This window comes from Stegostoma tigrinum, chromosome 11 (genome assembly GCF_030684315.1).
Source record: "Stegostoma tigrinum isolate sSteTig4 chromosome 11, sSteTig4.hap1, whole genome shotgun sequence".
Lineage (NCBI taxonomy): Eukaryota > Metazoa > Chordata > Chondrichthyes > Orectolobiformes > Stegostomatidae > Stegostoma > Stegostoma tigrinum.
Window position 1 is genome coordinate 16,933,388 of NC_081364.1, and position 25,684 is coordinate 16,959,071.

General features: G+C 38.5%; 1 protein-coding gene across 5 annotated transcripts in view; it reads right to left on the reverse strand.

The window, feature by feature from the left end:
• Positions 1-25,684, reverse strand: part of mtmr14 (myotubularin related protein 14) — a 73,522-nt gene that overhangs the window by 30,384 nt on the left and 17,454 nt on the right. For all 5 annotated transcript variants that reach the window (XM_048548081.2, XM_048548083.2, XM_048548080.2 and 2 more), the window contains exons 4-14: positions 22,673-22,748; positions 21,973-22,030; positions 20,401-20,523; positions 16,447-16,520; positions 15,237-15,307; positions 12,651-12,725; positions 9,867-9,933; positions 9,566-9,651; positions 2,989-3,065; positions 1,365-1,401; positions 378-448 (exon numbers count right to left, since the gene is read on the reverse strand). In XM_048548081.2, coding sequence (XP_048404038.1) covers positions 378-448; positions 1,365-1,401; positions 2,989-3,065; positions 9,566-9,651; positions 9,867-9,933; positions 12,651-12,725; positions 15,237-15,307; positions 16,447-16,520; positions 20,401-20,523; positions 21,973-22,030; positions 22,673-22,748 — 815 coding nt within the window. The remainder of the gene's footprint in view (positions 1-377; positions 449-1,364; positions 1,402-2,988; positions 3,066-9,565; positions 9,652-9,866; positions 9,934-12,650; positions 12,726-15,236; positions 15,308-16,446; positions 16,521-20,400; positions 20,524-21,972; positions 22,031-22,672; positions 22,749-25,684) is intronic.

A 25,684-nucleotide genomic window follows, 5' to 3' on the forward strand; every position in this document is an offset into this window, starting at 1 on the left:
ATAAGTTATTTTGCAGCTTATTGGTAGGAAAGGTTAAGGGTAGGTAGACATAGTTTAAATGTTAGAGGCAGGCCTTTAAAAAGGAGTACACTAGGAAAATTTCTACACACAAAGGATGGTATATTTAGAATTGTCTTCCAGAAACAATAGCTGATGCCATGTGTATTAGTAATGGAAATTAACATATTTTGCTTAACCAAAGATATTGATAGAGGTGGGGCAAAAGCAAGTTTCTGGATTTAGGTGACAGATCAGAAATACTTCACTGACTTAAGGAATAGGCTTGAGAGACTAAATGCTTACTTCTGTTCCTTTCATCATTGCAGCGTGTGTTTGTTGATTTCTCTTTACACTAATCCTGAAAAAAAGACTCCTACCTGAGTTTCTTTATTGCAGAGAATTCTTCTAAGGTGATGTGCTTCAAAAAATTGAAGCAGAAGAAGAAAATCTGAAAATAACGGAAATTTGTTTTTAGATTTCAGCATCCCTTGTGCGATTCCCCACGACTGCTCAACAACACAATCCCAGCTTTGAGAATGCAAAGCTACAAACACTGATGTATTCAAAAATAATTCAATATACAGAACAAAAGCTGCTTTATATCTAGAACATTCCTCAAGATCGGCTTCCTCACAATTACAAAGCCCCCCCCAAAACTTTTCGCTGAAAATAAACCAGGCTAAAAGCAGACTGTGCTGGAAATACACAGCAGGACTGCCAACACCTGGAAAGAGGAGTTCATTTTATTATTTGAAAACCAATAATCCTGTTCTGTACTTTAGCATTTTCTGTTACTTATTTCCTACTGTTTTTGAATTTAATAATGCTGGTTTCCCACAGTAACATTTTCCATCAGCAGGTGGTAGTATTGCACAAAGTAAATTGTTCATGGAAATACCGCAAGCAGTGCAAAAGCACCATCTCGTGGTAGGATCCATTTTGCAAACAAGTTTTCACAATTTGACTAAATAAGATGTACCATTCTTTCATCCTTAATGGAGGCAAAATTCAGACTTTTCCCTACATTCACAAAGTAAACCTAAAATTCCAAAATAAAGGTGAACTGAATCCTGTGCTAACAAGAGGTCCTTTGTGCCATATATTTCAGGAGCAATTTTGCAAGCTACAGCAATATTCACAAGGCAACGCACTGATGTTTTTAAACTAATATAAATGCCTGCACAGCTGGTCATAGCACAAATCTTTATAAATCAACTAATTGTCAGCTTTACTGCAGTTCGGTTGATAAACACAATATGGTGGCAGGTTATCAAACTAATCCTACGTAACACTAAAATTGGGTAACCCAAAGCAGTCACATAAATGTCATCTTTAATTAGCAATTTCTCCAGTTTCTGACTCACCTCCTCTCCCTTGCTGAGCCTATCGGCCAACATGTGCCTGCAAATAGAAATACAGATGACTGAACCTATGCAATGGGTCGAAGTTGTCTGTAACGATGATACAAATTACTGCAGAATGGTCAATTTCCGCCTGTTGGATGGGCTTAGTACTCAAATTCTGTTAAATAAAGTTTGAAAACTTATTTATAAAATGCATGGAAACCTCCTCAGATGGGAGTGCAGCTCATTAGGCATCAACTTATTCCAAAGGCCAATTCTTCACCCTTTGCCTACCTTGAACTAAGTGGCTTGAGTGCTGGCCATTTCAGAGGCCAGGTACTAATCAACATTACTGTGGGACTGGAGAACAATGTAGGCCAACCCTGATAAGGATGGCAGATTTTCTTCCCAAAAGGACATTAGCAACGCAGATAGGTTTTTACAACAGTTGCCAATAACCATCATGGCCACAATTACTGAGAGTTGTTTTATGTTCTAGATCTTTGAATTGAATTTAAATTCCATCAACTACCACGGTGGGATTTGCACACCTGTCTCCAAAAATTAGCCTGGGCCCCTGGATTACTCATCCAGCGACAATACCACTATTTTTAGTGTATAACTTGGACTTCAGTTGAAAGGTTTCCTTTTAAAATCTTAAAAGCAAAATATAGCGGTAACAAAATTCAGGAGGAACTGACTGGTTTAAAAAAAAACGACACGTTGGCAAATGAAATTAAACTCAATTGTGAAGTGATACATTTTGGTAGGAAAAAAAATGATGGGAACTATTATGAACGAAATAGCACAAATTTTAAAGGGGTGAAGGAAAAGGGAAGCCTGATGTTGTACAGTAATGTTGATTAGGACCTGGCCTATGAAATGGCCAGCACTCAAGCCACTTAATTCAAGGTAGGCAAAGGGTGAAGAATTGGCCATTGGAATAAGTTGATGATGCCTAACGAGCTGCACTGTACTTTTGAGGGTGGCAAAGACAAAATGAGAAAGTGCTTTATAAAAGTCACGAGATCATTGCATTATTAACAGAACCATTAGGGCATAAGGAGGAAAGAAGGAAACTGTGCTAAACTTGTAAAAACGCTGATTAGACCTCAACATTAAGAATGTGTTCCATTCTGGACGTACACTCTAGAAAGGCTATCAAAGTCTCAGAGAAGAAACAGTATGGCTACCATGAGTGGGGACTTTTAAGTTACACGGTGAGACTGAGGAAGTATGATTTGATACAAGTATTGCAAATCATGAACAGTTTTTGTTTTAGTAAATAAAGAAAAAACGAAGAGTCAATAACCAGAAGACAAGATTTGAGGTTACTGACAAAAGAATCAAGGATTCTCAATATTCAAAAGCTATAAATATCAATTTGAAATAATTTACAGGGCTAATAGGAAAGCATGGGACTGATCAGATGGCTCTGTCAATGTGCCGGCACAGACACAATGAACTGAATCAGCTCTGCTTGTGCTGTAATATTCTATGTTTTAAGCAAGAAATTTGACAGCTGTAAAACATAGAGTATTGCTACCTCAGAATTTCACAAAATCCTGCCAGACTGCACAAATGTTTAGATTTGTCATTAATTACTGTCCTAATCCTGTTGTCATGAGATACAAAACAAACTCACCCAAAGAGGAACCAATCATAAGCAATAGTTAGATAAAGGATTTCCACAGGCTCCAAGCAAGTGTGAACAAGTCCATCCTGTAAAAATCAATGGTGGCACATTCATTTACTCTACGGAGGTGGCTCCAACTACACTTTCAACAGAAACTTTCAAACCAACTATCGGTAATTTAAATGTAAACTGAGAGAAGATCTATACCGATGAATCTCTAGGCTACATTCAGTGTTTTTCTGATGTTTAGGAAGCAAGCTACACTAAACTATTAAAAACTTGTTTTTGTCACCTTCAAAGATACTGTTCCAGGCCCCTCTTTTCCTGCATCCATTTTAAAATTGTACCAATTAGTTCCTAATAGCTGTCTTCATCCCTCCTACCAAAACGTATTACTTCACACTTCTGGGTTGAACATCATCTGCTACATTTCTTTTGACACAAACAACGGACAAGTACAGATATGAATAGTCTTGAATCCCATCACTGCCAATTTATAGCAACCTGATCAAAATATCCAGTTAGTTCTTAAATAATTACGGTTTTGCCCATTTTCTCCCACCTGGAAATGTACTTCACTTGCTGATTACTCCGTACAGCAAAACCCTGTAGGATAGAGCAATCAATTTGCCTTTCAGCAGTCTGAGCCTACCCCACAGTCAATATTTAATTGTGTATACACATCTGTGACACTTCTCAGATGCATTCTCTGAGGGCTCTCCGAAAATTTTGTCTTGACACCAGAGTTTATGACTTACCAATATCAGTTGGTCATAGGCCAAGTGATTTGATAAGATTCCCAGTGTAATTCTATTGCTGCGTGTATGTTACAGCCCTTTGTAAATGTGGTCAAATTACTTACAAAGCATTCAAGTGACAGTTGGGATAAATACAGACACAAAATCTTTCCTAAGGGAGGTCTTATACATGGAATAATCACAATACAAGATTTTTAGATGGCCTGTTTCTCCTTGTAGCAGTGCAGTAATTTCAGTGGTGGCAACATGGCGGTTACGGTTTGTTCCTGATTTCCTCGTGGCCAGGCAGCAATGTAGTGGCTTCGGACGGTGACTGAAGTGGTACAGCTTCAGCGTCAGCAACTTGGTTGGTCCAATTTGTCCCTCCTTGCTATGGCGACGATGGACTGGCTTCGGTATTGGCTTCAGTGACGGCAGCGTGGTCGGTCCGATCTGGAAATCCTTGCTTTGGTAGCCAAAGGGATGGCTTCAGTGGTGGCGTTCCATAGATGCTTCAAAAACCCAGGAGCCATGAGGGAGCAAAAGATGAACTTTGTCCTACCCTTTTTTTTTAAATTACTTTCATAATTTTTGTTTTTAATTTCAATATAATTAAAATGGTGCTGTATTATGGCAACTTATCCACATCTCACTGGATTTTCATAAAGACGAGTGACAATAAATTGCTATTTTATATTAACTGGAATCAATAAAGCCGAATAATATAAAACTAACCAGAGTGGTGAAGGGTTCAGAAATCAAAGCTGAAGTCTAGAAAATTACAAGTCCTGAAGGGAAGTCCAACAAGAATTTTCCACTCAAAAGGGCAATGATTTATGGAAGAATCATCACAGTTCATGATTATTCCCATTTAGTATCTCTAAAGCACAGTTTCTTCAGTGCTTTTCAACCCACGGTTTTAGCTCATTTTATTTTGTCCCCTAAGCGCCTTATGATTTTTGGTCGCAAAGGACTGATGGATCACATTTATTGAGAATTATGGCATCTAGATTCAGACAGGCGACAACTGAGGTCTGGAAAGTGTCTTTTCTCCCCCACTATCTGCAAGAACAGAAGTCAGGAAAAACAATGGAGGAGAATGAATGGGGGGAAAAAAAAAGTCACACAAATCCCGTTTAACTTTGAGATTACGAAGTAACACGCACTTAGATTTCAACATGACTGTCCACCATGAAAGTTTTGATGATAACACCTATAACTTAATTTTATTCAGTGATATAAAGTACACTTGGAAAGCAATGTGGGCTGTGTTAATTGAAATAGCCTGGGTAATTTCACGAAAAGGCACGACAGTGGGCCGGCAACCATTAATATTTAGGGAGAAAATATATGCACTGTTTTCTTTTTGGATGAAAGAACATGTCAGGGAATGTGGCCCAACCATGATAACAAAGGAAAGAAAGGAGAATATTAGATGCAAAGAGTATTCAAATAAAAGTTGCTCAAAAAAACTAGCAAGTCTGAGGACTGGGAGCAGTTTAGAATTTAGCAAAAGAATACCAAGAGATTAATTATAAAGGGGGAAAAGGAAACATGATGGTAACTTGCAAGAGGCAAAAGTAGACTGCATAATATTCTATAAGCATGTTAAAAAAATAGTAGTCAAATATCTTTTGTCATTTAGAGTCTGGACTAGGAGCATTGATAATAGATAACAAAAAAAAATGGCACAGCAGCTCAACAACTATTTCAAGTATCTTCTGTAAAGACAGATCCAAATAAGCTTCCCAGAAATGCTAGGGAAAGAAGAGTCTCTGGGAGGAGGAGGAATTAAATGATATTAAAAAAATAGTTTTTAAAATAAAGTGTTAGAGAAATTAGTGGGACTAAAAGCTGATAAGTTGCCAGGCCCAGATAATCTACACCCCAGCTACTAAATGAAGTGGCTGTAGAAATAGTGGATGTATTGGTTGTCAGCTTCTAAAACTTTGCGGATTCTGAAACAATCCCAGCAGACTGGGGATAAAAATGCAAGTGGAGAAGGAAAAAGCCATGAATTACAGACTAGTTAGCCTCACATTGGTAGTAGGGAAAAAGCTGGAAGGATGCAGCAACAGGATGCTTTAAAATACAAATGGCATTATACAAAGTCAACATGTATATGAAAGGGAAATTGTCTTTGATGAACCTATTGTAGTTTTTGAAGATTTAACGATTGAAACAGATAACCCAACCAGTGGGTGTGATATATTTGGATTTTCAGCAAGTTTCTAACAAAGTCTAAAATTTGAACTTATTGTACAAAATCAAATCACATGGGATTTTGATAATATACCAGCTTGGATTGAAACTTGGTTAGCAGACAGGATATAGAGGGTTGGAATAAATGGTCAATTTTCTTAGCGAAATTTAGAGAACAAGTGGGGTACCAGAAGGATAAGTGACTTGAATGAGGAAGAGAGTATAATATTTCCAAGTTCGCTGATGATATAAAGGTAAGTAGGAGTATGAGTCTTGGGGAGTCTATGCCCTTCATAAAACCACATTTACAGTATTGTGCGCAGTTTTGGTTTCACTACCCAAGAAAGGTTATATTTTCCATAGAAAGAATATAACAAAAGTTCACCAATCCGATTCCTGGGATGGCAAATTCTCTGTATGAGCACAAATTTGGTCAACTGGTGGAGTCGTTTATTTTCACTGGATTTAAGGAGAAATGGAGAGCTCATCGAATTGTATAAAATTGACAGGGGTAGATTAGAATGCAGGGATGATGTTTCCTCCAGCCGACGTATCCAGGACAAATGGTCACAGTCTCAGGATACATAGTAGGCTATTTCAGGCTGAGACAAAGGGAAATTTCTTCACTCAGAAGGTGGTAAACCTGTGGAATCCTCTGCCACATAAAGCAGTGAGAGGAAGTCACTGAATCTATTTAAGAAATAGATAGATTTTCTAGAGGCTAAAGGTGTCAAAGAGTATAGGGAGAGAATGAGAGAAAGGCATTAAGATAGAGGATCAGCCATGATCGTGCTGAATTGCAGGATGAGCTCAAAGGACCACATTCCCTACTTCCGCTCATATTTCCAATGCCATACATAATAGGAAGTGCAAGAATGTCCTCTTCCAACAGCTGTATTAGAATTGAGGACCAATGTTAATGGATTACTCAGTGTACTTGGTAATGGAACAGAAAATCAATGATGATGACTGCAGACAGCAATAATTTACACAAGGAGAAAAATCAAGGCATTTAATTTATTTCCTTTAGGAAATCAGCATGCAGGAAAAATTGATCATGAAATTTTTGAGGGTTGGACGGTTCAATAGTAAATTCAAGATGGCAGCAACAGAGTAGGAAGCATTTGGCCTCCATGCCTATATGCTCCCACTGACCTGGCCAGCTGCATTCTTCTTTGAGTTTTTTTTGTTTTATTTCTTCATTTCTCTTTTATATCAAAGCTCATCTTTTTCTCCTCATCGCAACTGCAATGGAGGAAGCCAATTATGAAGGCTGGCTGCAGCAATGGCAGCACAGTGGATCCCCAAGTCCATTCGTCGTGGCCATATCGAAGGCTTCATCATCAGGAGGTCTGGCCTGTTTCCCCTTGTAGCAGTGCAGTAATTTCAGTGGTGGCCACATGGTGGTTACGGTTTGTTCCTGATTTCCTCATGGCCAGGCAGCAATGTAGTGGCTTCGGACGGTGACTGAAGTGGTACAGCTTCAGCGTCAGCAACTTGGTTGGTCCAATTTGTCCCTCCTTGCTTTGGCGACAATGGAGTGGCTTCAGTGTTGGCTTCAGCGATGGCAGCGTGGTCGGTCCGATCTGGAAATCCTTGCTTTGGTAGCCTAAGGGGCGGCTTCAGTGGTGGCGTTCCATAGATGTTTCAGAAACCCAGGAGCCATGAGGGAGCAAAAGATGAACTTTGTCCTACCCTTTTTTTTTTAATTACTTTCATAATTTTTGTTTTTAATTTCAATATAATTAAAATGGTGCTGTATTATGGCAACTTATCCACATCTCACTGGATTTTCATAAAGACGAGTGACAATAAATTGCTATTTTATATTAACTGGAATCAATAAAGCCGAATAATATAAAACTAACCAGAGTGGTGAAGGGTTCAGAAATCAAAGCTGAAGTCTAGAAAATTACAAGTCCGGAAGGGAAGTCTAATAGGAATTTTCCACTCAAAAGGGCAATGATTTATTGAGTAAGTTGCCAGAGAAGCTGAAGCAGGTAACTTAATTGGGTTTAACAATGTTAGGTATAATTGTGGAAAAGAGAGATTGATGGGTATAGTGAGATGTTGGATAAAGTGGGTTTGATTAATCATAGGGGGACTGTTTCATTGCGTGGAACAGTCTCTGCTAATTCACAATTCTTATGCACAAAAAGACTAGGGTTAGGAATTTCAAGGTAAGAAAGAGATTGAACAATGTTGCCCAATAAAGAAATAATCTCATGTAGCTCTAAATGAAGAGTCTGAATATCCTTTTCAGCTAAACTCAAGTTACATAGATAATGTTGAGCTCCTACTTCATTACAAATGCACAGATAATTACAGACACAAATATTCTCCATCATTGGGTATGAATCTGGTTTTGAGGGGAGGAAACCTGTTTCAGCACAGCCTATCGTCCATATCTGCTCTTTGAATGACTGTACTGTGATATAAATCACCGCAGGATTTGACAGCATATTCTATGATCATTATTTCACCCATTGTTTTCTTTTCCGAAAGAATTTTGATTTTTTTATAGAGGCAATTTAGGGGCGGCATGGTGGCTCAGAGGTTAGCACTGGAGCCTCACAGCACCAGGAACCCGGGTTCGATTCCAGCCTTGGGCGACTGTCTGTGTGGAGATTGCACATTCTCCCTCTGTCTGCGTGGGTTTCCTCCAGGTGCTCCGATTTCCTCCCACAGCCCAAAGATGTGCAGGCTCGGTGGATCTGCCATGCTAAATTGCCTGTAGTGTTCAGGGGTGTGTGGATTATAGGGGGATGGGTCTGGGTGGGATGGGGCAGTGTGGACTTGTTGGGCCAAAGGGCCTGTTTCCACACTGTAGGGAATCTAATCAATCTAGTCAATGCTTATCTGTGACTTCCAGTGTGGCCCCTCAGAACAGAAGCTCATGGTAACGAGATCTAAAGGATAGGCTGTGTGAGAAACAGAACCCAATACCCTTTCAACAAATCAACAGCAATCACTCTTCAAACCAGCAATATTTAAAAAAACCTACAATGGTACAAAAGCAGCTTGGAAAACTTTAAGACAACTAATTAATACTGAACTGGCAATTAATTTTTAAAAATCTGACATCTAATTTGACTAAATAAGGCTAAAAACTAAATGATTGGTAGCGTTCTTATAAGAACACTGCTTAGTAGAAACTAGCATTAGAGCTTTCAGAAACATTTCAAGGAGAAACAAAGTTTTAGCACAAACACAACCACACTACCTATTGTTAGTCACTAACAGTCCCCATTAACAACTATTCGCCCTCCAAGCCAGATCATTTGTCCATCCAACTGCTCTTCTTTCTCTCTGGGCTCTGTCCTAGCCTTTACTCCCGACTCCATCCGCCTCCCTATTTTCTGCATATAAACCTACATTTTCCCAGCTATCATTGGTTCTGAAGAAGGGTCACCTGACCCGAAACGCTAATATTTTCTTCACATGCTGCCAGACCTCCTGAGCTTTTCCAGCAGCTTCTATTTTTGTTCTAATTTACAGCATCCGCAGTTCTTTTGGCTTTTATTAGCATAAACATACAGGTAATTAAAACTCTGATCTAAAATATCCTGATAAATGCAAATTTGATTTTTTTTGATGTTGCACCAACATTTACACCTAAGAAAAGCTAAAAGAGCAGATGCACTTACAGCCCACAGTGACAAACGAAGGAGAGAGATAAAGAGTGGAGTTCGATCCCAGCCAGAAATACAGTGCACTAACAAACCACCGTCTCCTGTCCAAAGGAAGGAACAAGGATTAGAACAGGGCACTGACATCAGAGGTCAAATTTAGGTTTAAAAAAAATAATTTAAATTCAAAGAGCCAATTTCTGTACAAACACTTAAAGGATGACATTGTAACACACGGCACCACTCTGTCAGGAGACATGGTTTAAATCCTCGATCATATTAGCACTTTCAAACGAAATGTCAATCAAAATAAACTTACCATCTCGATTTATTGTATGAATAAGCAGCTTCAGGTAATTCTGGGTCTGTTGAACTAGATCCCAAGACTATATAAAGAAGTAACAAAACAAATGTCATCCTGACATTACAGGGAATACAAATGCACAAGTTTTAGACTTACATTTAGGATATAGGAGTGAGGAAATTTTCGACTGATAATCCAGTGGTTAAATGGCCAAATTCCTGACATTTTGTAAGTAGAAGTTGAAGGAATGTACTCTTTAAAGCACATATCTTTTGCCCAATGAGGTAGTAAAAAATACCTTGTTCGCTCCACATTGCCCTCCAACCCCACCACACCCAGCACCTTCCCCTGCAACCGCAGGAAATGCTACACTTGCCCCCACACCTCCTCCCTCACCCCTATCCCAGGCCCCAAGATGACATTCCACATTAAGCAGAGGTTCACCTGCACATCTGCCAATGTGGTATACTGCATCCACTGTACCCGGTGTGGCCTCCTCTACATTGGGGAAACCAAGCGAGGCTTGGAGACCGCTTTGCAGAACACCTCCGCTCAGTGCGCAACAAACTACTGCACCTCCCAGTCGCAAACCATTTCCACTGCCCCTCCCATTCTTTAGATGACATGTCCATCATGGGCCTCCTGCAGTGCCACAATGATGCCACCCGAAGGTTGCAGGAACAGCAACTCATATTCCGCCTGGGAACCCTGCAGCCTAATGGTATCAATGTGGACTTCACCAGTTTCAAAATCTCCCCTTCCCCAACTGCATCCCTAAACCAGCCCAGTTCGTCCCCTCCCCCCACTGCACCACACAACCAGCCCAGCTCCTCCACTCCACCCACTGCATCCCAAAACCAGTCCAACCTGTCTCCGCCTCCCTAACCTGTTCTTCCTCTCACCCATCCCTTCCTCCCACCCCAAGCCACACCCCCATCTACCTACTAACCTCATCCCACCTCCTTGACCTGTCCATCTTCCCTGGACTGACCTATCCCCTCCCTACCTCCCCACCTAAACTCTCTCCACCTATCTTCTTTTCTCTCCATCTTCGGTCCGCCTCCCCTCTCTCCCTATTTATTCCAGAACCCTCACCCCATCCCCGTCTCTGATGAAGGGTCTAGGCCCGAAACATCAGCTTTTGTGCTCCTGAGATGCTGCAAGGCATGCTGTGTTCATCCAGCCTCACATTTTGATGTCTTGGATTCTCCAGCATCTGCAGTTCCCATTATCTCTGATACCACAAAAGAGGGTCTAGTCCAGAAACGTCAGCCTTCCTGCTCCTCTGATGCTGCTTGGCCTACTGTGTTCATCCAGCTCTACACCTTGTTATCTCAGATTCTCCAGCATCTGCAGTTACTACAATCTCCAAAAATACTGCAGTGCCTGTTTTCTGCCACTGGAGGAAGCTTCAGCTCACTAGATGCTCTCTGGTGAAATAATCTTGTGTTACATTGTTGTTCTTTTGTTAAAAAAATTAAAGTATCAAGAATTTATTTCTATGGATCCTCATGTCAAGTTTTACTGGCATGCTGACGATCAGCATTTAAAATTCTGGATTGTCCAATACTTGACGTGTGAACAGCTATGGTCTTTACACCCACTGTTGCTCCTAAATAGTTTCATGGCACAATGGGCCTAATCAAAACTCTGATCCTTATTCTTAAATAAATCCAAATTACCAAGTAACTTTCAATTATCATTTTTTTTCCTGTTAGAAGTGCCCTTATATTGATGACAGGTCGAGAAAATTGAGCCGATAGTTTCTGGAGTTTGGAAGACTGAGAAGTGGATCTCATCGAATCAGACAAAATTCTGAAGGGGATGGGCAGAACAGACATGGAGGATAGTTCCACTGGCTGAGGAACCAAACAACATAGGGTCAGAGATTCAGGATAAGGGGCTGATCATATAGGACATTTAAGATGAAGACTGATTGCCTCAATCAAAGGGTTGAGAATTTCACGAATTCTGTAACCCCCAGAATTGTGGATGACCGTTGAAGATAGACAAATAAAAAGCACTTGTTTTCGCTTTGAGAAGAACCTTAATATTTTCCTATCCCCATCTAACTTTACTGCCCATTTCCTCGTCTCTCTGCTGTCAGTGTTCAAGATTGATATGGAGAACAGTTGAGATACACAGACTATTGAAGTATGTTTACCAGAACAAGATGACTTAACCTGATGATTGATTTGTATTTCTACATTTTTAATGCATGTTATAATAGAATGTAGCAAACAATAACAGAGCTGTACTAATGAAGTTGGCAACAATATTCCAATCTAAAGGCACTCTAAACCATCAATTTAAACAGCTGGTAGAAAGCTTTATTTAACAAATAGGCTGTCAGTTGGCACGGAAGTGTAGCAAGTTAGGGTGCAGGTGATGTCCTGCTGACAGCCTAGACATCCAATTATAAGGAGGAAAAGAAATCAGTGGAATGTGTACTCTCAGAAGGAAATGACCAGGGATAATGAATTGCAATTATGAAGAGAAACTTGTTTAGCCTGTTTACTTAGAGCAGAGTGGCTCTGCCTAAACGACTATAACTGGATCCTATACCTAAAAATAGATCTGCTTAGCAAGCAGGCATTTCCCTCACGCTGAATAACTAGCACTTTCTGTGTCAATGTCAACCATTGAAAAGGCGATGATAAATCTGGAAAAGTCATAGTCGATCTGCTGTGTTCCTCCAGCTCCACAGTGTGTCAGGCAGCATCAGAGGAGCAGGAGAGTGGATGTTTCAGGCCTAGACCCTTCACAATATAGAATCCAGTACTGCTGAAACAGACTGACCTGATATTCCCTCCAGTCAATGTTCAGATTTTCAGCCAGCGAAGGCGGTATATTCAACGGTGCATCAACAAAATCCTGCAAGTACATTCATGGTCATCAGTGAAGTGTAGCAATACTCATTTTATACAATATGAAATACAATTGAAGTGGGGAATAACAAAGAAAAACTTCAGGAATTATAATGAAGGCTGATGCCTTTACTAGACACCATAATGACATCTGGGTCTGACACCATCACTCAATTAACAAGCTACAGACAAGAACTATACAACATTCTTCCTCCTTATAGTCTTAAATCCGTGAGGAAGCCACATACTCCCAGGGGGCACTGAAAACAGGCAATCAAACAAGATAATAAATCGTGACAGTTGAAAGTAATCAACATGGAGGAATAAAAGGAAAATTTTAGATTTGATAGATTAAGGGAAGGTAAAGCACCACAGCCCACTAGATTGACTCTGGAGATAAAAATGCAGAGCTCATAGAAGTTAGATTTCTGGGCTTCATTAAGTGTGCTGGCGTTCTTGTAAATGAATGTAGCATTGTGGAATGAAATGCTTTTTTTAAAAATACAGAAACTGAGATAATTTGGTTATTTAGAGATGCCAGTTAAATTAGCATCTGTGGTTGAGGACTTTTTTTCCCTTTAGTTAAGGATTATATTATGGTGTATTTGGTTTCAGGAAACAAAGTTACAATAACCAACATCAAGTTAAAAAGGGTTGATCATGCTTGACAAACTTGCCAGAACTCAGAGTTAACAAGCATGGTAGATGGGAGGAAATTCAGTGGATGAGACATACATGAAGTTAAGTCTTTGATACTATACCACACAGATAATTATTAGAAAAGCTAAAAAGTGTACAGATGAAGTTGGGGGAAAGGATAAGTAGTAGACTTAATTTGGTTAGAAGGGACAAGATAGAGTAACAGTTAAATGCAGGTTTTCCAGAATAGGTAGAAAAGGCCAATAGGTCTCATTTTTCTTCATTTTGTATAGAGGCCTGGAGAAAATGATATCAAAGCTTACAAGAGAAATCAAACTACCAAGTGTAGTAATTTATTAATTAATGGAAGGTACAAAGGAGCAAACAATGCAAAGTTACAGAAAAGGAGGCCCTTAAATCAACTGCTACCATGAGTGAAAAAGTACGCAGAAAGTAATGAGATTAAAAGTAAACTTAATCTCCAGAGTCTGATGGCCTACATTTGAGGGTTTTAAAGGAAGTGGCAGCAGAGATAGTAGATATATGGTTAAAATATTTCAAAATTCCCCGGATTGTGCAAAGATTCCAAGGAGTGGAAAAATGCAATTTTAATGGCCTTATCGAAAAGGGAGACAAGCAGAAAGTAGAACACTATCGACCAATTTAACATCTGTTGTTTGAAATTGCCGAAATCCATTATTAAGGAAGTAATGGGTATTTGAAAATTCAAAGTGCAATCTATCAGCATCAGCATAGTTTTATGAAGGGAAAACGGTGTTTGACCATCTTGCTAAAGTTATTCAAACATGTAGAAAGCAAACTGAATATTAGGGCTCCTGTAGACATAAAAATCTGGGCTTCCAGGTGACATTTGATAAGGTACCACACAAAAGGTTAATGCACAAGGTAAGATCACAGGAGATCAGGTGAAATATATTAGCTTGGATAGACGACTGCTAACCACAGAAAATGTTTTTATTCTGGTTGGGATGTTGTAACTAGTCGGGTACTACAGGGTTCAGTCCTCAGGCCCAAACTATTTACAATCTATATTAATTACCTGGATGCCCATATTTGCAGAAGACAATAAAATAGGTGGAAAAGTAAGCTGCAAAGAAGTAGTATGAAATTCTAAGTGCCCTGACGGCAACTGCAGGCTTGTGTCCTCTATTTAGTCCCGATATCAGGAACTCATGGGTAAATCCAGCGCCCATATTTTCAATTTCATTCAATGTATTCATTTTACAAAATCTTAAGAGTGACTCACAAGTAGTTCTGAATGTAAATTTTGAAGTCTTAACTGAACCTATGTATTTTAGTTTAGAATGAATCTTTGCCTAATTTTGCTTCTAAAGCATCTTAGATATCTTTGCCAATAACACTGAAATTAACTTGTTAAATTAGATTGTGGATGTCTGACAAACAGACTTATGTTTCTCTCTTTAGGTGGGTGAAATTATTAGAATTCATTTGTTCACCCTGATGTAATCTACACACCCTTACTCCTGACCTCAGCTAGCTGCAAGTGTATGGCTCTAGTTTACTGTATAAAAATCTCAATCAATCACAGTAATGCTGGTTCCTGTGCGTGACTGAACATTACATGTTAAATGCATAGCTAATTATGCATTATACAGTTTTAGCAACTATATCTGGACACGTTCCCATATCTCAAAGATCAGAGGCAATAAAAACCTGTGGCATCTACATTCTGCCTACCACACAAAACTCACTGTTTCATCAGTAATCTATTACAACCATGTTTTTGGGTTTCTTAGTTCTTGATGGCAGGGTAAACACTGGCTGGGGGAAGAAAACATGACCAGATTGGTTGTAACACCTATTTCTACTCTCATACCTCCATTAGCTGTAAACTTACCTGGTTCCAGTTGAACACCAGCCCTTCAGCTGTGTAATCACGATCCTTGTAGTCTTTAAAAAATTCACAACCTACAGACAAAGGTAGAAAAACAATACAACTGCTGAGACAACAAAGCCTCCATTGTGCACTGAACACTATTTACCCTTTCACTAACATTACAACTGCAATTCATTGACCGTAAAGGGCTGTGGGACATCCTTAAATACTGAATATTAGTAGATAAAGCAGAACATACAACAAAATATGGATAACAAAGTGTGAAGCTGGATGAACACAGCAGGCCAAGCAGCATCTTAGGAGCACAGGAACAGGCCCTTTGGTCCACTATGTCTGCACCAGCCATGATGCAATTTTAAACTCACCCCATCTGTTTACACATGGCCCATATACCTCCACTCCCTGGTGGTTCATGTGGCTGCCCGAACACCCCTAAACGTTGTTATTGTATCTGCTTCTAAGATCTCCCCCGCAGCGTGTTCCAGGCACTTGTGCAAAAAAAAACTTGCCTTGCACATCTTTTCTCCACACCCCCCCCACCCCACCCCTCACTTTAAACATACAGGACAAGTCTTTCTTCATCTCCATCTTCACTGCTTAAAATGACAATAATTACATCAATTATAAATTGAAAAACTCATTATTTTGTAAACAATTGGAATATTAACTTTAAACAAAAATGAGATTGGTCTTGCATCACTCAGCATAAATGGAATTTCTTTGCATCCAAATACCAAATGGCTATTGGCAATCGCTTCTTAATCTAATACTTACTACTCATTGGCAAAATATTCACAGACTATTTCCTACAAATTTAGGTCAAATTTCATATATTCACAAAACTTTTTTTAAAACAATCAGAAGGGTTTCCTTTAATCTACATGCACTAAGAATGGTGAAACTGCAATACACTATGCATCCCTTCTTTATCAAATAACTCAAATTAAACATTTTCTCTAGGCTTAAACCAAGACAACAGAAAAGTGATGTGATAGAAAAAAATATGGACAACTAGTTTAACAGGCAGTGAAGGCCTTAAAAATTAACATATCCTCACCGTTGCTTCAGCTGGTTTTTAAATTTCATGGCAGTCTTTGAACAAAATAAAGCAAGAACATTGTTGATTTTAATTATTTATAAAATCTATTTTTACAAAGGACCAAAGATTAGATTAGCTAGTATAATAACAATGTTGCTGTGAAGCATTTACCTGGGTATGGTATAGATAACAAAGTGAAATCTGCATATCTTTGGGCTTTGTCCACCTTCTCCGATGAGGTCACACTGAATAAGTAGAAGACAGACCATTACTTACAATATTTTAGCATCTCATTAACCCAAATCAAGAAACCTTGTATTTTATTGCATTTATACATTAAGCACATGAGATTGATACACAGGGAATGAAACATTGGTCTTTCTTTGGAGCAGTTGCAGGTAAAGGACAACACATACACGGTCTCACCAGGTACTGACTGACTGCATTGAAGTCAGTCTTAAAAGGCAGCTAAAGTAGCATTCCTGTTTTACACAGCAGACATCATATAACTGTTAAGCAATTTCTTCCCTGATTTATCATTATTCTTGTTCTACAAGTTCATGATCTGAACTCAATTCACTTGAGACCATTATAGGCAGCTGACAGCAGTCAAAGTCCATCTTAGTTGTTTGAGCTGGGTTCAAATTCTTGCTGCAGAATGAATAGTGTCCTAATCTAATCATACCAAGTCAGTGGAGATCTACTTCCAATGTTGTTCAGAGTCTCTGCTGTTTAATAGTATTAAAGGGATTATCTTTTAGATACATTATATCAATGAATACAAAGAGTAAAAAGAATAAAGTCTCCAAGTGAAAGGAAAAGAATGTGGGAGGAGAAAAGAGATTGTTCTAGAAGGTTGGTGGAAGCCATTGTAAAGTGCAAGGTACAACTGGACGTGGAAACAAAACTGAGGAGAACGATAGACTTGTGGCACACCAAAGTGCAACACTGATTAGAAGTTAACATATCCAGGGCTTCAAAATGTTACTAAAAATAATTCACTGTTTTCTTAAAAAAAAAATTAGTTTCATTTCCCTTTTAAAGCTCTAACCACAAGTGAGCCTAACACTGCACAGATGTATACTGTACAGTTTGGCAAAGAGTTGCTCAAGTTCATGTTCAAAAGTATTTGTTTAATTTAAAATCTGTCCAGTAATACTGATGTCCTAAAGGCACTGATTCAAGATGAAGATGTTAAGCCTAGAGACCAGAGCGACATTTCCATGCAAATCATTCACAAATACATGCTGAATTAATATATTTATTTGAACTATAGTATCTAACAATACCTATAACTTGGAGGATCTACAACTTTCTCTGCTTGAAATACTGTTGCATCTCAACAATTTTGCTGTTAGATAATTGGATACATTAATTTGAAGGAGCAGGACTGGCAAAAATTTACACTGAAAGCAGTCATTAAAATGTACACATTCCAATGTAGATTTCATTCCCTTTGAGCAGAATCTTGTAGATATAATTTGCAGAAAGGAGCATTTCAAGTGCCAAAGCAAATTCATTCACTTTAAGCCATTCGGTGAACTAACAGTCATATTCCTGTAAGGACTTTTGCTTTTGACACAGTAAGTAACAATTCAGAAAAAATGTTCCTGTGCCAGTCATCCACAGACAATTTTCAATTGGAGAGGGTGATACTAAACATTTACCATATTTCAGGATGATCAGTCACAGCAGTTTCAAGCATCTGTAGTTCTTCAATGTTAAATCTGAAACACTTTTGCAGACTTAGGGGTTTAATTGATATGGTTGAGCTAATTAAAATGGTACATGGGCGATTTTCAAAGTTTCAGTGCTTGAATTCAAAAGATGCACATCTGGCGCCAAATATAAGCAAGCCCAGATAAAAATATCAAATTCTACTTGCTATCGGAACCCCACACAGGAAGATTTGGTTAAAATTTTCAATTGATGTGTGGGAGTGATTCAGTAGCTCATTCATGTCTTTCAGACATGCTTCAGACAAGAGTTGAAATACATTTTGGAAAGTGCAAAACTGACTGCATGTTTTATTTCAAAACATAAGGATGCACAATGGTAAGGTCATTATAACATCTTGAACAGTGAAACCTGGCAACTGGAGAAAGCACCAGAGACATGAACATGGCCCAAACCATCACGCAAACCAGCCTTCCAAGTACTGTGAAATGTTATATCACATGTTCTGAGGAAAGGGCACTGAACCCAAAATGTTAACTCTGTTTTCCTTCACAGATCCTGCCAGACCAGCTAAGCTTTTCCAGCAATTTTGTTTTTGTTGTTTTTGTTTTTCTTTCATCTACTGACTTCATCTATACTTCCCACTGCCTCGGGAAAGCATTCACCATAATCAAAAACCCCTCCCATTCCATTTATCCTCTCTTCAACCCAGTAGTAGATGTAAAAAGTTTGTATACACATATGAATAGATTCAAGACCAGCTTCTTCCCTGCCGTTATTAGATTTCTAAATGGACCTCTCAAATTTTAAATTTAATGCTGATCTCGCTCTGTGCGCCTTCTCTGCAGCTGTAATATTGTATTCTTCACTCTGTCCTAGTGTCCAAATCACGGTGCCTTTTATAATCTGCATGCAAAACAGAATTTTTCACTGTGCCTAGGTACAGGTGACAATAAAGTAATCAAATAAAAATGCTATGATTAGAGATATTACTTATAGAACTCAAGCAAGCACAGCAGATGACAGAAAATACATTAGATTCAAGGGATAGAAATGAAGCAGAAGCAATTTACCCGCATGATGATACCTCAAGTATCCATATCAACTGCAATGCTGGATCGTATTTTCAATGAATATTGATACAAAGCTGGCATGTCAGCACAGTAAAGGGAAAATATACAGCAATGCATAGTTCAACATTTCCATTTTTTTCTTTTTCTTTATATTTACATTGTTCTTATTGAAACTGGAATTTTCTTTTATATTTAAAAACAAAACTACCATTACTTAATGACATTCACTTCCATTACTCTGCCTGGTCTGCAGAGCAGTTGTGCTTCACATAATGGGTAGAGGCTTGTAAAACAAGACAATTAAAAATTAGCGGAATTCTTTTTTCTATGACGTACACATTGATGCAAAAGCAGCATTTACTGGCAATCTGATATTCTGCAGGTATTAACGTTCAATCACAAAGTTTGGACAAGAATCTCATCTAGGCCAGGTGCAATTATAGTGGAAACTCCTTTTCCTGAAGGACATGACTGCATCAGTAGGGTGTATAGCAATCCTGAAGACCTCATTTTCTGCTGACAACTACCACACACGACCAGGTTTATTGAACTCATTTTCACAACTTGCATTGATGAATTTTGAACTCATGGCTGCTAGGTTACTAGCTCATTACCATGATTAGGCATTAAGAATATTTTACTTGGAGAAGAATAAACATGTCAGTGAGGAAGTAGGCACATTTGCATGCTTTGTGAATGTTGGGGCAATCTTAAATTGTTTAATATTCAGATCACAAAGACAAGTTATACCCTCATTTATAAACAATAGTCTGATATTAATCATATTTCCCCCTCTTTAGAGCTATTTATGTTGTAACCATTAATGTGCCTCTTCATGGCATCAGGCAGGATCGCCCCATGAAAAAAAGATTGGGCAAACTGGGCCTGTATTCTCTAGAGTGGTAAAGAACGAGAAGTGATCTCACAGAAACTTGCAAAATACTTACTGGCATACAGTAGATGCAGATAGGATATTTCAGAATCACAGAAGTCTAACAGCACACAAGGAGGCCATTTAGCTCAACGTGCCTGCAGCAGCCTCCCTCATTCCAGAGTCTAGAACCTGGGATCCAATTTTAAAATCAGGGAGATGCCACTTAAGTCTAAGACAAGGAGAAATTACTTTATGCAGTGGACTGGGAACCTTTGGAATTCTCTATCACAGAGCACTATGGAAGCTTAGTGCTTGCATATATGTAAGGTGGAGATTGATAGATTTTTTATTACCAGCGGCATGCAGGTTTATGGGAATGCAGCATAGGTAAAAGGCACTGAAGTATTCAATCAGCCATGATCATGTTGAATGGTGGGGCAAGGTCAATGGGCTAAATGGCTTCTTCTTCTTTCCATAACTAATAACCTCAGCATCACTTACTTCAGCCCAAACTTAACTTTCTTCTTCTCTACCATCAGATCACAGATGTAATGAACAGAAAGATAGCGCAGCAGTTTTATGTCATGGCCTCGGACTTTATCAAATAACTGTGAATCACCATTCCTGGAATAATCAAACAAAAACAAAGCAAGGTCAGAAGAAAACAAAGATCTTGTGTGTTCTTCAGTGAAAATTCTCCCTTTATATACACTAATTACAGAGAACATAAGCCCCGATATTTCCGAGAAGACAATTTATGACCGAGCTCCAATATTTGAGATTCTACTCATTCTTCGTAGTGTATCATTCCTTCAAAGTATAAATCACATATTGTGAGAAAGACAAGTTGCACAGCCCCAATGCAAAAACAGTCTTGGTACTCATTCACTTTGCAAGTATTTTTCTAATATGATTAAAGCAAACCATTAATAAGAATGCACTGCTGATTCCTGGAAGCTTTTTTCTGAAAAAAAAGGTTTGATAGCATTTTGTAGGAATCACAAAGCCAACATTCACAGACAAATCTATTTGCATTCAGTCCCGGATTCCTTTCTATATCATTCAGGTCACTATTCATGGAAGCTAGTAAGAAGACTGCAAAAGATAGCCAAAGTGAGCAGGCAAACATTTGGTAAAAGCAGTACAGTGTGGGAAAATGTGAAATTGTCCATTTTTGTGGGAAGAATGAAAAAGCCAAATTATCTAAATGGTAAGAGAATGCAGATCTTTGAATTGTGTAAGAATTGCAAAATCTTAGTAATCAGGAAAGCTAATAAAATGTTAATTAGCTATTGCGAGGGAAATTGAACACAAAAGTAAGGATGTCATGTTTCAGCCACACAGAGCAGCAATAAGGCCATACCTGGAGTACTATATATCAGCCTCTTTATTTAAGGGAAGATGTAAATCATAGCAAGCGTTTCAGAGAAGGTTTAGTAGATCAATGCCTGGCATAGATACGATGGCGTGGAGGAGAGGTTGGACAGGATAGACTTGAAGCTACTGAATTTTAGAAGAGTAAGAAGCAACTTGATTGAATATCTAATCTGCGAAGAGGCCTTGACAAGCTGCATGTGTGAAGAGGGATGTTTTCTCAGGGGAGATTTTACGACTGGGGCACTCCTTTAAAACAGAGGCGAGGAGAGTTTTTTTTCCCCTCAAAGAGGGTTGAGTGTCTTTGCAACCCTCTTCCTCAGAAGGTGGCGGAAGCAGAGTCTTTAATCTGTTTAAGGCAGAGATGGCTACATTCTTGATAAACAAGGAGGGTGAAAAAAATTATCATGGGTAGACAGAACAGTGGAGTAATTAGGTCAGTCATGATCTGGTTGAAATGCAGAGGAGGTTTGAGCAATCAAATATCTTCTGCTTCTAACTCTTATATTTGTTTGAGGCCTGTTTCTAAACAATTGGATCAGCTGTGTTCAGAAAAAAAGAGAGAAAAGGAGGAAAACGAGAAATAAAATTGCATTCAATCTCTCAGATACAAATTCACAAGTCTGAGGCTATACTCTAGGATCACATTTTTGTAATAACACTGCCTGTTCTAGACTAAACATGAAGTATGTGACTTACCGTACTGCAAAATCATCAGGCACTTCATCAGACTCTGCTCCTGCATCATCAGATCCTCCTAAGTGAGGAAAAACAAAAAAGTATACATGATTAAGTTAAGCAATTACTGTTAGAAGATTGATATAAACTCTCTTTTCATCCAAACTCAAAGACTGCACTCAGTTTAACTGATCAATGCAGCTAAGTACCTTAAATGCCCAATTTCAGAAAATAATGCATATAGTTCAATACAATAGATTCACCTCTGGCACAAACAGATTTTGAAAGAAAATGTAGTCTATTAGTGCTCTGTTTCAGAGATCTGGCTCGTCGAAAGCAAAAATACCTGGCATGGACAACTAAGCCAAAACAGTCCATTTCAATACTGTGATTGCTATGCAAGATTTTGCATATGCCCCTGTCAGAAAGCAAGAAGGACTTCAAATCTTATACTGGCACAACCCAATTCTTCTCCAAACAAAGGGAACAGTACAACTAAGAACACTGGCTTTGAGGCACATAGCATTAATGTAATGCCAAATCAACCCATTTCAAGCCAGGGCAGAAGAATGAAATTACGTTCAAGTCTCTGTCGGTAGCATTCAGTTTTGGAGAGCAAAAAATTGGCATTCTATACCATTTAAAGCAAATATTCCTACAACTATTTTTATAATAAGGTCAAAACATACACGTACTTCTAAAGCATTAAATCATTACCCACCTGAGAATAAGTAGTTGTACCCACTGCGCCCATAAAGCTCTCCCCATCCAGCCAGAGTAGCTGACCGACATATATGCTGCAAATGGGGCAAATAAAAGAAATTAAACCTTGGAAATTGAAAACCAAAAATACTTAAATGACTCTGTTTAAAAACCTGTTAGTACACACTAGAGAAAATAGCACTTCAACTTGTTTAATCCAACAATTCATGAGGATAGAGGTTTTTGATAAAGTTCAGAGTGAAAATAAGTAAAGCAATAAAGATTTGTGTATTATAAAGACCACAACATTTTAATTTTCTGTAAAGCATAGAGTTTAAGAGCAAGGTGGTTATGCTGGAACTGTACAAAACGTTGGTTAGGTCACAGCTAGACTATCATGTGCAGTTCTGGAAACCACATTATAGGAAAGATGCGATGCCACTAGACAGGGTGCAGTATAAATTTGAGCTTGGCATGGCAACAACCAGCTGATTAGTCTGTGGACTAATGACCAACTATTGATGATAAAGGCTTTCTGCCAATCAACAACTATGTGGCTGGCTCCTGGATATATGAACAAGTCAGGGTTGTGAATGTTTGGGAAAAACCATCAGATCTGCTTAAGGGCATGAGCTGTTCCTTTCCTGTCAAAAAAATAAGCTTAACACCAGGAAAGCAAATTTATTTTCCCAACAGCAATTGCTGTCAGTGGCTCTTAATTAGTAAGCCATAGACTTGATAACTATGAACTTGTCATCCTGTTCCACCTATAAAGAAGTGAAGGAGAATCAAGAAGCAGCATGGTTGGATAAGACGAAAGGACCACCTCAGCAAACCGTGTGACCAGGGACCACTGAACTACATGCCCAATCTTTGCCACTGACTTTGCCTTTTTCTCCTGTTTGAGTTTGTGCGCATGTGCGCCTACATGCAGTTATAAAGGGACTAAAGTTTTTACTAATAAAGTTATATGTCAATTGTTCATAATGTGTATATGCAGCTGGAATCTACTTGTAACAAATAGTCATTCTTGTTAAGCAATGAAACCTGGTCTGTGCTGTAAACCTGGATCTGAATGACAGGTATATTGGGAAATTCTGTGCATTTTTAAAATCTAATTTTTTGTGATGACTCCAGGAAAAACAGGGCCTGATTTCCAGTGCATCACCCGAACAAGACACATAGCATATTCTCACCTGCAACTTTCTGTTGGATGGTCATTGACTTAGTAAGTTTGGCTATGAACTTCAGAATAACAGGGCTTGCTGCAATGCTTAAAGTTGGTTGCCCGCACAGATCTAGCTATATCTGTGGCCAAACCTTCCTTCCCAATATTAGTTTGAATTTAGTGCCAAGTAAAGGAAATCTCCAGGTATTATGCCCCAGTGATGTCACACAGGGGAGGCAGCTATTCACGTTCAAGTATTCTCAGATATCAAAGAAAATGCAGTATTATCTTCAATCTTTATTAAATTTTACAGAATGAAAAATGATGATTGAGGCATACACATGGAATTACAGTAGATAGACACTTTTAAAAACTGTGAAATTTTGTATTATAATCTAACATTTTACAAATAGAATATTCATTCCTCAGGGCAAGAAAAATTTTCAGTTTTCTGAACATAATACGCCATTAAAAGCCCAGTAACACCTCAATTTTAAAATCTGATTAATGGCATGAAAAGGTCAATTCGCATTATGTTGATCGCAATGTAGGGATACAACATTCATATTCATATTTTTGAATCCCATTCATGGCAGGTCGGTGTTGTAGGCTGGGCCAGCATTCATCGAGCATCCTTCATTGCCCGGAGGAGCACACCAGATAAGTATGACACAGTTCCATCCCTTAAGGACATTTACGAACCAACGGGTCTTTACAACAATAACAATGCTTACACAATCACCACTGAGCTATCTTTTTATTCCATACTTTTACTGAATTTAAATCATCTGCCATGGCTGAATTTTAATCCCAAAACCAGAACATTAACATTGAGAATCTGGATTACCCAGTAACATTACCACTAGGTATCTCCATTCCCCTCCCCAACACCAAACCCTTACATGGAGACATTATCACCAAAAGTGACTTTTGCAATTCTGCATTTAATGTGTGGATTCCAGAAGTTGTTATGAGCTTCAAAAGGAGTAACGAGGGAACAATGGATAATTTTGTCATCGATGCTACTGCAAAATCAAAGCCTTTTATTTTAAGGCTGCACAGCTACAACATGGAGGGGGAAAGCTTACTGGTTACCAAATTCCAGCAAGAGACAACAGAAGTTAAGAATGTTATTTTTTTCGCAAAATTCCATCAAGTCCAAGAACTTTATTTCTGTTTGCATTCAATCTTTCTCTTCTTTATCCATCAATAACGTCTTTGTTTTAAGAGGAATGTTTAGCTCCTCAAACCATATTCCTTTTAAATTTCAGAGCCATTCCCATTCAACTTATTCCACCTTCTCCATTACTTCTTCATAATTTCACTAGTTATTGCTAACTTGCTACTTTTTACCACATTTCAAATACTAGGCAATCTTAATTAGATAGACTTCAAGTCAGGTACAGTAGTTCCTTCTCTTGCCAAAATTCCCTTTGAATCATGCCTAATTGCTTCTTTTCTAGTTGAAAATTGGCTGAGTTTACTTTTGAGACCATCTTCCATTCTGTATAAAACCTATTGTTTATTCTTTACAATTAACTATCATTGTACAAGCAGTTGAAGGATATCTGGTACTGCAGATAAACAATTACATTTCCCCTCATCACTGGCATCAAAAACTTCTTTGAAAAACATGTTTGATAACCTTGAACTATTTGATAACACAGCCCCTACATCCCTCTGCTGGGTTGGATTTTTATGTAACTGGTGGCAGATGTAGTTCAGTGTGGAATAGTTTATGGAAGACTGAAAGTTAACAATTGGTCGAGGCACAAGAGGAGCAATTGCTATACTACAATATGAAAACTGATCATATCAGAAGTAGACAAATTAATAATGCCTAAGTACCTCAACTTTTAAAAG